The sequence below is a fragment of the Penaeus chinensis genome, chromosome 11, assembly GCF_019202785.1.
Source record: "Penaeus chinensis breed Huanghai No. 1 chromosome 11, ASM1920278v2, whole genome shotgun sequence".
Taxonomy (NCBI): domain Eukaryota; kingdom Metazoa; phylum Arthropoda; class Malacostraca; order Decapoda; family Penaeidae; genus Penaeus; species Penaeus chinensis.
The window spans coordinates 18,275,932-18,288,431 of record NC_061829.1 but is presented as its reverse complement, the minus strand read 5'-3'; the positions used below and the strand labels follow the sequence as shown (position 1 = coordinate 18,288,431).

At 38.0% G+C, this 12,500-nt stretch overlaps 1 protein-coding gene across 2 annotated transcripts in view; it reads right to left on the bottom strand.

The window, feature by feature from the left end:
- Window positions 1-1,425: 1,425 nt before the first annotated feature.
- LOC125030688 (sideroflexin-1-like) overlaps window positions 1,426-12,500 on the bottom strand; it is an 18,248-nt gene continuing 7,173 nt past the window's right edge. For both annotated transcript variants that reach the window (XM_047620879.1, XM_047620880.1), the window contains exons 6-9: window positions 11,566-11,651; window positions 9,807-9,934; window positions 2,234-2,418; window positions 1,426-1,943 (exon numbers count right to left, since the gene is read on the bottom strand). In XM_047620879.1, the coding sequence (XP_047476835.1) occupies window positions 1,884-1,943; window positions 2,234-2,418; window positions 9,807-9,934; window positions 11,566-11,651 (459 nt within the window). In that variant the 3' untranslated portion in view covers window positions 1,426-1,883. The remainder of the gene's footprint in view (window positions 1,944-2,233; window positions 2,419-9,806; window positions 9,935-11,565; window positions 11,652-12,500) is intronic.

The following is a 12,500-nucleotide window of genomic DNA, read 5'->3' as shown; positions in this document are numbered from 1 at the left end:
TCCCCGGCGGCATTGGGTTAAGGGAATATTACAATATATATGTTTCTCCTGCCCTATTTCTAAATGATAATTCAAGGTCAATTCATCCCAAATATATCAAGGTATATACCAAGGCAAAGATACATTTACAACACATTTTCACCAGAAAAGGTATCATACAAAAATGAATATCATATTTAACAAGTTTCAAATATAGAAATACATGATATATATATTCCCTTGTATTGTGAAGATATTCATTCTCACTCACACCTTTTCTACATTTGTCAACATGAATACAGTTCATATTTTCACCAGCCAGATAAACCACACAACCTATCTGATCTCACTTCATTATGCTACAATGTATTAATTATTAATTAATACAAGGGTATAAAAAACCTAATGAGCATTTTTTTTTTTTTTATATCACAATCTCATCTCTAATCTAATAATATTTAGTACATTTGTGATATGAGTGTTTTTTTTTTCAGTTCCATTCTTATCCTCATTTATTATTATATATCTAAAAATTATAATTATAGGTGGATAAGGAATTATTAACATATTTTTCTTTCCCTGAAAGTGATGGTAAGTGGCAACCCTAGTACCAGGATTTGGATAAATACCAGTAAAAATTAAAATAATTTGACAAAGAGCAAATATAATATTGATAATAACAATATAGTTAATAACAGTTACTGATAATATTGATAAAACTGGTTACCATACACACAAATTTATATATATACATATATATATATATATATATAAAAATATATATCATATACACACACATATATATACATATACACATATATATATATATACATATACACATATATATATACACATATAAACATATATATATACACATATATATATACACATATAAACATATATATATACACATATAAACATTGTGTATATATATATATATATATATATATATATATATATATATATATATATATATATATATATATATATATATATATATATTAAAGAAAAAAAAACTTCCACCAATCGCAAAACAAAAAATAATAACAACAATAAAATCTTCCTGAGGTAACATGCTTCATGCTGTTGGTTATATAAAAAAAATTCTGGTATTGTCTTTCGAACTTGGGATTTCTCAATAATTATTATTTCTTCCAATGTGACCATTTAACTTTCTTGAGCAAATGGTTAAAACAACTACAAAAGGTAATGAAAGCAAAATATCTATTTAAAAAAATGGTCTTTCATGACACATAGTTGTTTATGGCACAACAAAAATATAAATATTCTTGTAAATCTTTTCTGAGGTTTGAGCCCATAAGATTTTATGGCAACAAATAATATAATATAAATAACAACTAAAAAAAAAATTCAGTTTCACATCATGCAAAGTATGTACACTTGATCTAAAATGTGTGTGTGTGTGTGTGTGTGTGTGTGTGTGTGTGTGTGTGTGTGTGTGTGTGTGTGTGTGTGTGTGTGTGTGTGTGTGTGTGTGTGTGTGTGTGTGCACATCTGGCTGTCTGTCTCTGTCTAACTATGTGCATCTGTCTGTGTGTGTATAGGATTGTATGCACATCTGACTGTATGCACATCTGACTGAATGCACATCTGACTGAATGCATATTTGACTGTGTGCGCATATGTCTATGTATCTGTGTTTGTGTGGCTGCATCTGGGTCTCTGTATGTGTCTGTACATTGTTTGTGAGTGTTATAAATGGGTATCACATGTGGGTGTTATGCAGGTGCAATGTGCATATCTATGTGACAGAGTGAGAGAAATATCATTGCTTCCAAATATATCTATTTCAACCTTTACACCATCTTGTGATTTCTGCATTTTGTGTCACTGGATTACATTTTCACACAATTAAACATCTACTATTACCACAGAGTGAAGATTTACAGTCCCTTGTTGTAGTAAGCCACATCTGGTGCATCAGGCAGTGCTCGAATCTTTTCCTGTCAAATCAAAAGCCAATTATTAGTCTCAAATATACTTCATGTGTGACTTACTTACTTACTTACTTACTTACTTACTTACTTACTTACTTACTTACTTACTTTTTTTTTTTTTTTTTTTTTTTTTTTTTGGGGGGGGGGGTGTCTCAGTATCATATTCTAAATGTCCTTCCATTTTCATCACGTATTCCAGCAACCAAAGCAACTTCCACATAAGTCCATTTTCTTCCCTGGCATACTCAAAACCGTCTATATATCTACATCTCCACTTACATATACCATCCTCCTACCTGAAGTTCCGGCTCCAGACTCGACACCGCAATCGAGGCCTTCTGGGGGAAGAGCGCACAGCAGGCAGGTGTGGCAAAGGTCAAGCATAAGCCACAAAGAGCCACCTGGAGAGGAGCTGAGATCCAGGGCATTCTCCTTAGTGTTCCCCGCTTCTCAAGAGCATTCATCAAGATGGGTGGCAAGACTGGTGAAAGAAATTGAGTCTATCATTCAGTGGCACAAACCTTATATGATACACTTACATAAATACTGGAAAGCCTGTAATTCCTAAACAAGATATATTATATTCATGGGTAAAGGTATACCATGAACAGTGGTTTGTTATTACTCAGTAGGGGCTGTGCTATTACTTGCAACAATCATGGACTCTATAACATAACACCATAACCTACCTTATTTTTTATATTGAACTCATAACTACTTCCAAAACAATAAAGAGAAAGTTTGATTTATATATCATAAATCTATATAATAAAATCTCTACTAAAGTAATTTCTTAGAACACATGCATTTTGTTGTAATATATGTAACTCAAATCTGTACTTCTCTAACTGCATAAACTCATCCATCTGAAGCATACAGCTCTACTGTATGTAAACATGCATGAAACATTTGCCAAAGCACATAAGTAATTCCAGCTATCTAATACTATAAGCTGAACTGAAAGCTAGATTCTATACTATAAATTATATATTCATCAACACAACATGAACTGCCTGAAACAAGCCGCATGCAACACCATTTAACTCCACTGTCATTACCAGCTATTCACAAGCTACGGAAGGTCCAAATCTTTATTACCTCTTTGATTATCACACACCTACTTAAGACATCGTACAAAATAATAAGAAACCCAATTCGGTTATGAAATAAAAAAACAAATGAGAAGAGGAGCCACAAATCAACCACATCTTTCAGTCCTCATGCCAGACCAAGCAGGTGCGCACACACACCACCTTACCGCAACTGGGTACAGCCATCATGATCCTGGAGATGGTCACCATGGCCACCCCCCATTTTGCTGCAACCTTACTAGTGCCAATGATGTTGTTGTCTTTATCAAGGAGGATCACACCATTGTCCCTCCACTCTCTGCGTCGTACAAAGAACACCACCCATGATGAGTATTACTGAAATTTGCTAATCCAGGCTGTTCTTGCCATAAAGGCTTCCTGCTCTCTTGCATCAGATAACAGATGAAGTTTAATGAATACTGATTACTTTCCCTTTCTCTATTTTCTTCTCTCTCTCTCTCTCTCTCTCTCTCTCTCTCTCTCTCTCTCTCTCTCTCTCTCTCTCTCTCTCTCTCTCTCTCTCTCTCTCTCTCTCTCTCTCTCTCTCTCTCTCTACCTCTCTCTCTCTCTCTACCTCTCTCTCTCTCTCTACCTCTCTCTCTCTCTCTACCTCTCTCTCTCTCTCTACCTCTCTCTCTCTCTCTACCTCTCTCTCTCTCTCTACCTCTCTCTCTCTCTCTACCTCTCTCTCTCTCTCTACCTCTCTCTCTCTCTCTACCTCTCTCTCTCTCTCTACCTCTCTCTCTCTCTCTACCTCTCTCTCTCTCTCTACCTCTCTCTCTCTCTCTACCTCTCTCTCTCTCTACCTCTCTCTCTCTCTCTACCTCTCTCTCTCTCTCTACCTCTCTCTCTCTCTCTACCTCTCTCTCTCTCTCTACCTCTCTCTCTCTCTCTACCTCTCTCTCTCTCTCTACCTCTCTCTCTCTCTCTACCTCTCTCTCTCTCTCTACCTCTCTCTCTCTCTCTCTCTCTCTCTCTCTCTCTCTACCTCTCTCTCTCTCTACCTCTCTCTCTACCCCTCTCTTTCCCATCTCTCTCTCTCTACCTCTTTCTCTCTCTACCTCTTTCTACCTCTCTCTACCTCTCTCTACCTCTTTCTCTCTCTCTCTCTCTCTCTAACTCTCTCTCTCTCCCTCTCTCCCTTTCTCTTTCTCTACCTCTCTCTCTCTCTCTACCTCTCTCTCTCTTTACCTCTCTCACTCTCTCTCTACCTCTCTCACTCTCTCTCTACCTCTCTCACTCTCTCTCTACCTCTCTCACTCTCTCTCTACCTCTCTCACTCTCTCTCTACCTCTCTCACTCTCTCTCTACCTCTCTCACTCTCTCTCTACCTCTCTCACTCTCTCTCTACCTCTCTCACTCTCTCTCTACCTCTCTCACTCTCTCTCTACCTCTCTCACTCTCTCTCTACCTCTCTCACTCTCTCTCTACCTCTCTCTCTCTCTCTCTCTCTCTCTCTCTCTCTCTCTCTCTCTCTCTCTCTCTCTCTCTCTCTCTCTCTCTCTCTCTCTCTCTCTCTCTCTCTCTCTACCTCTCAGCGTTACCAGTGACTAGATCGCATAATGCCATAAAAATAAAACATATCAATGCTCAGTCTCTCCTCGGACATTTTGAAGAAATTAAATGCCATTGAGAGAGAATCATAGACATATATATGCTCAAGAACATGCTCCCGGAATTGGTCAGATAATTCGTAAATTCTAATTGAGAAGTTATTTATGATAGTGAATGCAGTGGCTGCCACAGGAAATGGTAGTATTGTATATTATTTAAGGTGTGATGCAGCCTGAGAGTAAAAGGATAGTCTATACTACAGCAGTTAACAATACTGCCGTAGAAGATGTCTGGGTTACCGCACAGAGCAACATGCTTCCTTCCTTTATTGTTGGCGCTGTCTATAGGCACCCCCATGCTACCTCGGAATCTTTTGATGCTTTGAAAGGGGTTTCAGAAAAATGTCTTTAAGATCCTCAAAAATTAAAAAGGGGGTTTTAAAAGTTCACTTTTTGCTGTAGGTCAAGTTTAGGCAAAATTTTCTGGGTGTTGACGAAGGGGGTTTGTGGCCTTAAAATGGGGGTTCACGGTGCCAGTGCATAGTTTTACCCGGGGGGTGTGCTTTAATTTTGTTGGGGATGGGTCTGTTGTCGGGGTCCCATTTGGGTATAGGGTAGGGTTGGGTGTGGGTTGTTCTTTGGGGGGAGGGGGGTTTTGGGGGTGGTTTGTTGTAAGGGGGTTGGTTTTTTTGGGTTTTTGGGGGGGTAGGGGTAGGGGTAGGGGAGGGGGTAAGAGAGGAGAGAGGAGAAGAGAGCGGAGAGAGAGACGAGAGAGAGAGAGAGAGAGAGAGAAAAGGAGAGAGAGAGAGAGAGAGAAGGAGGAGGGAGGGGAAAAAAAAAGGGGAGAGGGGGGAAAAAGAGAGAGAGAGAGAGGGGGAAAAGAGGAGAGAGGGAGAGAAGAGAGAGGGAGAGAAGAGAGAGAGAGCGAGAGAAGAGGGGAGAGAGAGGAGAAGAGAGAGAGAGAGAGTAAGAGAGAGAGAGGGGAGAGAGAGAGAGAGAGAGAGAGAGAGAGGAGAGAGAGAGAGAGAGAGAGCAGAGAGAGAGAGAGCAGAGAGAGAGAGAGCAGAGAGCGAGAGAGCGAGAGGAGAGAGAGAGAGAGAGAGAGAGAGAGAGAGAGAGAGAGTAGAGAGAGAGAGCGAGAGAGAGAGAGCGAGAGAGAGCGAGAGAGAGAGAGAGAGGAGAGAGTAGAGAGAGAGAGAGAGAGAGAGCAGAGAGAGAGAGAGAGAGCGAGAGAGAGAGAGTACGAGAGAGAGCGAGAGCGAGAGGAGCGAGAGGAGGAGACGAGTAAGAGAGAGAGAGAGTAAGAGAGAGAGAGAGAGAGTAAGAGCGAGAGAGAGAGAGAGAAGAGAGTAAGAGAGAGAGACGAGAGAGAGAGGTAGAGCGAGAGCGAGGAGAGAGAGGGTAAGAGGAGAGAGAGCGAGAGAGGTAAGAGGAGAGGAGAGAGAGGAAGAGAGAGAGCGAGAGAGAGCGAGGAGAGAGGACGAGAGCGAGAGAGAGCGAGAGAGAGAGCGAGAGGTAAGCGAGAGGAGGAGGGTACGAGCGAGAGAGCGACGAGAGGTAGAGGAGGGCGGAGAGAGGAGAGCGAGAGAGAGGAGGGGTCAGAGAGAGAGCGCAGAGAAGAGAGAGAGGGTAAGAGCGAGACGAGGAGAGCGAGGAGGTCAGCGAGAGCAGAGCAGAGAGGTCGAGAGAGAAGCGAGAGCGGAGCAGAGACGATGCGCTCTTTACGCTCGTCTCTTCTGCACTATTTTAGCGCTTCTGCTCCTGCTCTCGTCCGCTTTGCGCTCTCTTCCTCTCTCGCTCTCGTTCCCTCTCTGCTCTCTCGCTCTCCGTTACCGCTCCTCTTTCGCGTCTCTCTCCGTCTCGCGTCTGCGCTCTCTCTCTTTACCTCTCTCTCTCTCTCTCTCTTTACCTCTCTCTCTCTCTCTCTCTCTCTCTCTTTACTCTCTCTCCTCTCTCTTACTCTCTCTCTCTTCCTCTCTCTCTCTCTCTCTCTACTCTCTCTCTCTCTCTCTCTCTTCCCCTCTCTCTCTCTCTCTCTCTCTCTCTCTACCTCTCTCTCTCTCTCTCTCTCTCTCTCTCTCTCTCTCTCTCTCTCTCTCTCTCTCTCTCTCTCTCTCTCTCTCTTTACCTCTCTCTCTCTCTCTCTCTTTACCTCTCTCTCTCTCTCTCTCTTTACCTCTCTCTCTCTCTCTCTCTTTACCTCTCTCTCTCTCTCTCTCTTTACCTCTCTCTCTCTCTCTCTCTCTTTACCTCTCTCTCTCTCTCTCTCTCTCTCTCTCTCTCTTTACCTCTCTCTCTCTCTCTCTCTCTCTCTCTTTACCTCTCTCTCTCTCTCTCTCTCTCTCTCTTTACCTCTCTCTCTCTCTCTCTCTTTACCTCTCTCTCTCTCTCTCTCTTTACCTCTCTCTCTCTCTCTCTCTTTACCTCTCTCTCTCTCTCTCTCTTTACCTCTCTCTCTCTCTCTCTCTCTCTCTCTCTCTCTCTCTCTCTCTCTCTCTCTCTCTCTCTCTCTCTCTCTCTCTCTCTCTCTCTCTCTCTCTCTCTCTCTCTCTTTACCTCTCTCTCTCTCTCTCTCTTTACCTCTCTCTCTCTCTCTCTCTTTACCTCTCTCTCTCTCTCTCTCTTTACCTCTCTCTCTCTCTCTCTTTACCCCTCTCTCTCTCTCTCTCTCTCTCTACCTCTCTCTCTCTACCTCTCTCTTCTATCTGGACTTACAATGCCATTTTCTTACTTAATCTCCGGAATGAAATCATGATGAACTACACGATTTCTTTTCTATTATATCCTATTTTTTTATACATTCATTTGTACTTACTTCCATATTTTACCATATACGTCTACACATCCTTGATTTCGTATTTCTCTTGAGCTTTTTCCTTCCCTCTTTTTACTCCCTTTCGCAGGATCTTTTTCATCGCCTTTTTTGTTCTCCTTTAAAGTACTTCTATGTCCTTCCCGTATCTCAGATTCTCCCTTTCATCATTATTTCAATAATCAAATAATCTTTATTACTAATTTATATTCTTCTGATACCTAAAAGGGTTATTAGAGCTGTGAAAATCTATATGCAATAATAACAGTGATGTAAGACAAACACCTTTTGAGGAATATCAATAAATAATGAAGTTTAGGACAAGAAACAAAGAAAAAGAAGATAAAATAGGGAAAATACAGAGAAAAAAAAATTTGTCCTAGCATAATATTTACAAAGAAAATAATGTATAAATAGTGTCAAAATCATTCATAAAAATAACACAAAAAGTGGGTGTTCTTTAAGCACCACACAAGAGCAAACAATACCTAACAGTGAAGAAGATGGAGAAGAACAAGAAGAAAAGGAAGACGAAAAGGAAGAGGAAGAGGAAGAGGAAGAGGAAGAGGAAGAAGAAGAAGAAGACGAAGAGCAAAACCTATATTTTACCATCTTGTTCTTCCTATCATCTGAGTTTCACATATTCACTAGCATAAACAAAACTGTTTTGAGCTATTTTTTGTGAGCATGTTCTACTTCAAACTTTCAACACACATCAATAACAATAGGACATCTACATAAGAAATACTTAAATATCTGGGATTCATATACTATGCAGTAAAAACAAAACTGTTCTGAGTTCCCAATCATGTAAATTTCTTTGCAATGAATCTATGTCTAACTAGCATTCTCTACTTTGAAACATAAGGCTTAAATGCAATAATACTAATAATAAATAATATTCACACTACTTATCAATTTACTTATGGCACAATAAAAGAAAAAAGATGAAAGGCAGAGGAATGGGTGAAAAAAATCTACTCTTGACAGTGTTTTTTTAGAAACAAAGAAATAATTAGTTTCATTAGATATTCAACTCTCGCAATTAGGTTTACATTAATTGAGGTTATAAAGTGTAATCTTCAAAGAAAGTTCAAGTGCTGTAGATAATAACTTGGCCAAGTGCACAGTGTGTAATCATCACTACCCATGCCTGCCCATTACCCATGTAACTGGTTGAAGCATTGGGATTCCTCCATTTAAAAAATCAGCAGGCCATTAAAGTGAACAATAGCATGTTTCTTTGTGCACCTTTTCTCTCAGACTGACATTGTTGGGTGCTGAACGCTTCTCCACTAAACACAGCACCCACTATGCAACCTGCTTTCTTTTTCCCCATTAATCTAGTCATAGAGAACATTCTATAGGCTTCTGTAGATGAAATTGTGACACTGGCAAGAGCAGTCTTTTTCCCCTCAAAATTGGTCAAACACACTGAAAACTTACCTTAACATTATATACAAATTCAATCCAGTTTGCCTACTGCATTTACATGTTTAATAAATTAAACCTTACCTTAATTTTCTGCTACCTGCTCCTTTCCTATAAACTTTCACACATACATTGCAATTGTAATGCAAGTGTACCTTCAAATATGCCACAAATGCCAAGCTCAGTGACTTATCTTATCATGAAATTTAGAAGATAAATGCAGCTTCTTTGTAATACCTCAATACCTAATGTATTTTAGTGCCCTAATACATACTTTAACTCAAAGTACGATTTACATATCAATTAGCTGCCACAAACCCCTTACATCAAATGCTCTCTATATTCTAGAAACTTATTCTAAACAATAACAAAAAAACACAATTATTTCAAAAACACATTTTGAAAAATATCCCTGAAAACTTATTCCAAAATAGTGAAAAGCACCAAAATAAAAACAAAAGGTAGCTCTTCAATTTTCTTCTCTTTCTAATCAAAAAGAAAAACCTATATACATATGTTTACAAGTACAGTACTAGAAGATGCATGTAAATGAGTTCTGTCTCACTAAATGAAATTTTCCATTGTCCACAAGCAAGAAGCTTGGTTGATAAGATACAATTCAATTACTTTCAAAGCAATGCTTAAAGAAATATTTTCTTATTCCCATAAAACTTATGTGTAGTCCATTAAAAACACAGTACAATCCATTCTAACACAAGTGAAGTGAAAAACAAAATTATATCATTTCTAGATAATAAAAGAGGAGGAAGTTCACAATATTGGGTGATATTTAACCTCACCTTATCCCTTACCAGTGATCATAATCATCCACTAATCATAAAAATCATCAATCAATCGTGTAACGAAGAGCAAAAACAAAAACAAAATCCAAAGCCGGAAATCACAAGATCTTTTACATAATCTTCCACCGATATCACTCAGCAGGAAATTCAGTCTGATACTCGGACACCATCACACCTACCCATGCCTGGAGCAGCCATCAGAATTCTGGAGACACACACAGCCGCAATGCCCTTTTTGGCTGCTGTTTTACTCTCGCCCAACTTGTTACCATTGCTGTCCAGGAGCGTCACGCCATCCTGGATCTCCCTAAATAATGGATTATCATTTAAAAACAGAGGCTGCTGCTGATCCTTTTACTCGTCAGAAATGAACATACTAGCATGGAGAGATGTTGGTGGTGGTGACCTTGCTACACTATTAGAAACATGCATGTCAATTCTACTAGGTGAGGTCTACACAACACAGGGCAAAAGTGACTAGACAAAGCTCAGAAATAATAGCTTCTTTCCATGTCCATGAAACTTTAAAAAATTAAGAGTGATAACAATGCAGTATATCCTATTTCAGAAAAACTTATCCTGTGCATCTTTATTGACTGAAATTTTCTATTTCAGAAAAATTTATCCTATGCATCTTTATTTATTGAAATTTGCTGGAACTCTATATTCAAGACTCTTGCATAAACTCTTTAAAAAAAAAAGCAATTGTCAAACTTACAAGACATAAGAGTTATATATAAAATGTCAACACAGCCAAGAAAACCTGCACTTCTTAAACATGTCCTGTTTAATTCGTCAAGCAAAAAAATATAGTCTTTAACCAAAATTAATGATAAAAGGCACTTCATTCCTACAGCAACAGTAAAAATAGAAACTAAAATAAAGAAAAAAAAGAAAACTCATACCAGATAAGATCTGAAAATTAAACATAAAAAATGGAAATCAACAATCAATTTAGATAAAACTAAAAAGATGAAAATTATTTAAGTATTTCCTAAACCAGGGTGTCAAACATGCAGCCCAAGACTCAATTGCTGCCCCATGCAAAAACTGGGTTTTACATAATTTGCCTAACTGTTCATCTTTGAGAATATCACTTACATTAAATTCTTAGCTTTTTATAAAATAAATCAATTGGTCTTCTTGTCTTTTATGTGTAACATACTTTACTATGCTTGAAAAAATAAAATGGCTCCTTTTATTTTTAACGCTAATTACGCTGAGTATATGACCATGACAACCCTGCTCTAACACAGTCTCAAAATACTGATCAGTCTGTATCAAGCAACAGTGATATAACTTTTAGAAATGGCCAAATCAATAACAAATGAAATGAATCTCTGGCCTCAGAGAGCTAAGAAAGTATACAGTGAGCTCAGGAGATATAAAGGGACACCTGAGAAGGCAAAATAAACACTGAAACAATGTACATATCCATTTCTCCAAAACAGGGAAAATAAGTGATCCTATCCAAAAATCCTTTTGTTTGAGATACTTTGAGGGAATATTCTTTTCACTGGTTAAAGTTTTCTAATTGAAATAGCAGAGAGTACTCATCATAGAATTTCTGATTACCACTGAAGAAGAGATCACCAAGATTATTTATCATAAAAGAAGAGATTACTTAAACTATATTACATATTGTAAGAGTGGAAGAGACCTGTAAATGAAAACTATATTTTATGATAGGTGCTTTTGTTCACACCTTCAATTAATATCAAAATACAACTTGCACAAGACCTTTCATACAACTACATATACATATGTAATCAAATTTCATTGCATGAATAAAAACTAATAACTGAAATGTTGCAAGAAAAAAAGTCTGCTTTTGGCTATATTAACATTTAAAATTCATATATAAATAGCAACACTATTATCAATCATTGCTGTACAAAGTAAACATATTCAGCAATAAATAATGATTCATATACATACTTCATTCTCATCATAGGGATATTGACGCAGTTGGCGGCAGCTACAGCTGTGAAGGGGACAAGTCGGCCAATCAGAGGCGGCAGGGACTGCAAATGCAAGGATGATATTGTTATCTCAAGTATTTCACTGTATACTTACTTAATCATTTTGTTCCCCCCTGTGACCTCTAACTTCTGTGCTCTTTTCCAAAATATCTTATTTCTAGACTTGCAGCAAGCTATCTTAGGCTAGGATTTACTAGAGTTGAATCTTAAACTGTAATATTTATTCTAAGCACTTAATTTTCCTTTTTTTTAAAGAGTGGTATACCGATGCAAGAATTTATAAGGCTATAAAATATTAACTTATTAGTAAGGCTTGCTTATCAGTGATTTCAAAATATTTGTTGCAAGTAAGCTACAAACAATATTATGGAATTAGAGTATGAATAATTAATAGCAGAACATAAGATGACCAAGTGCACAGCTAGTCAGTGAACAAGCAAAATGAAAAGTGCAACATCTGGTGAAGTAATCAAGCATCACTGCAATGTTGAGTAGCCAAACAACCATTACACAATATGCCTAAACAACATCAACTGAGTTATCCTCATAACAGTCACACTGCAAGTTATAATGCCAACCCTTTCCACTCCTAAGTCACACCAACCTCAAGTTCCTGCTAGGTAACATTCATAAATTAATACCATTTAGCCTAAACAAAAACGATTCTCTAACAAAAGAATGACAATTAACTTATGAAAGTATAAATTCTGTTTCCAGTGAACCTACTAGAAACACCGTCAAGAAGTCAATTTACTATCACCTGTGTAAAAAGAAGTAACAGAAGAAAAGAATTTTTCATTCATTATACACATAACTACTGATGTTCTACATAAGAATGGACATAAAATTTTACAATAAACTTATAGGCCAGAGGGTTTTAAACTACACAGA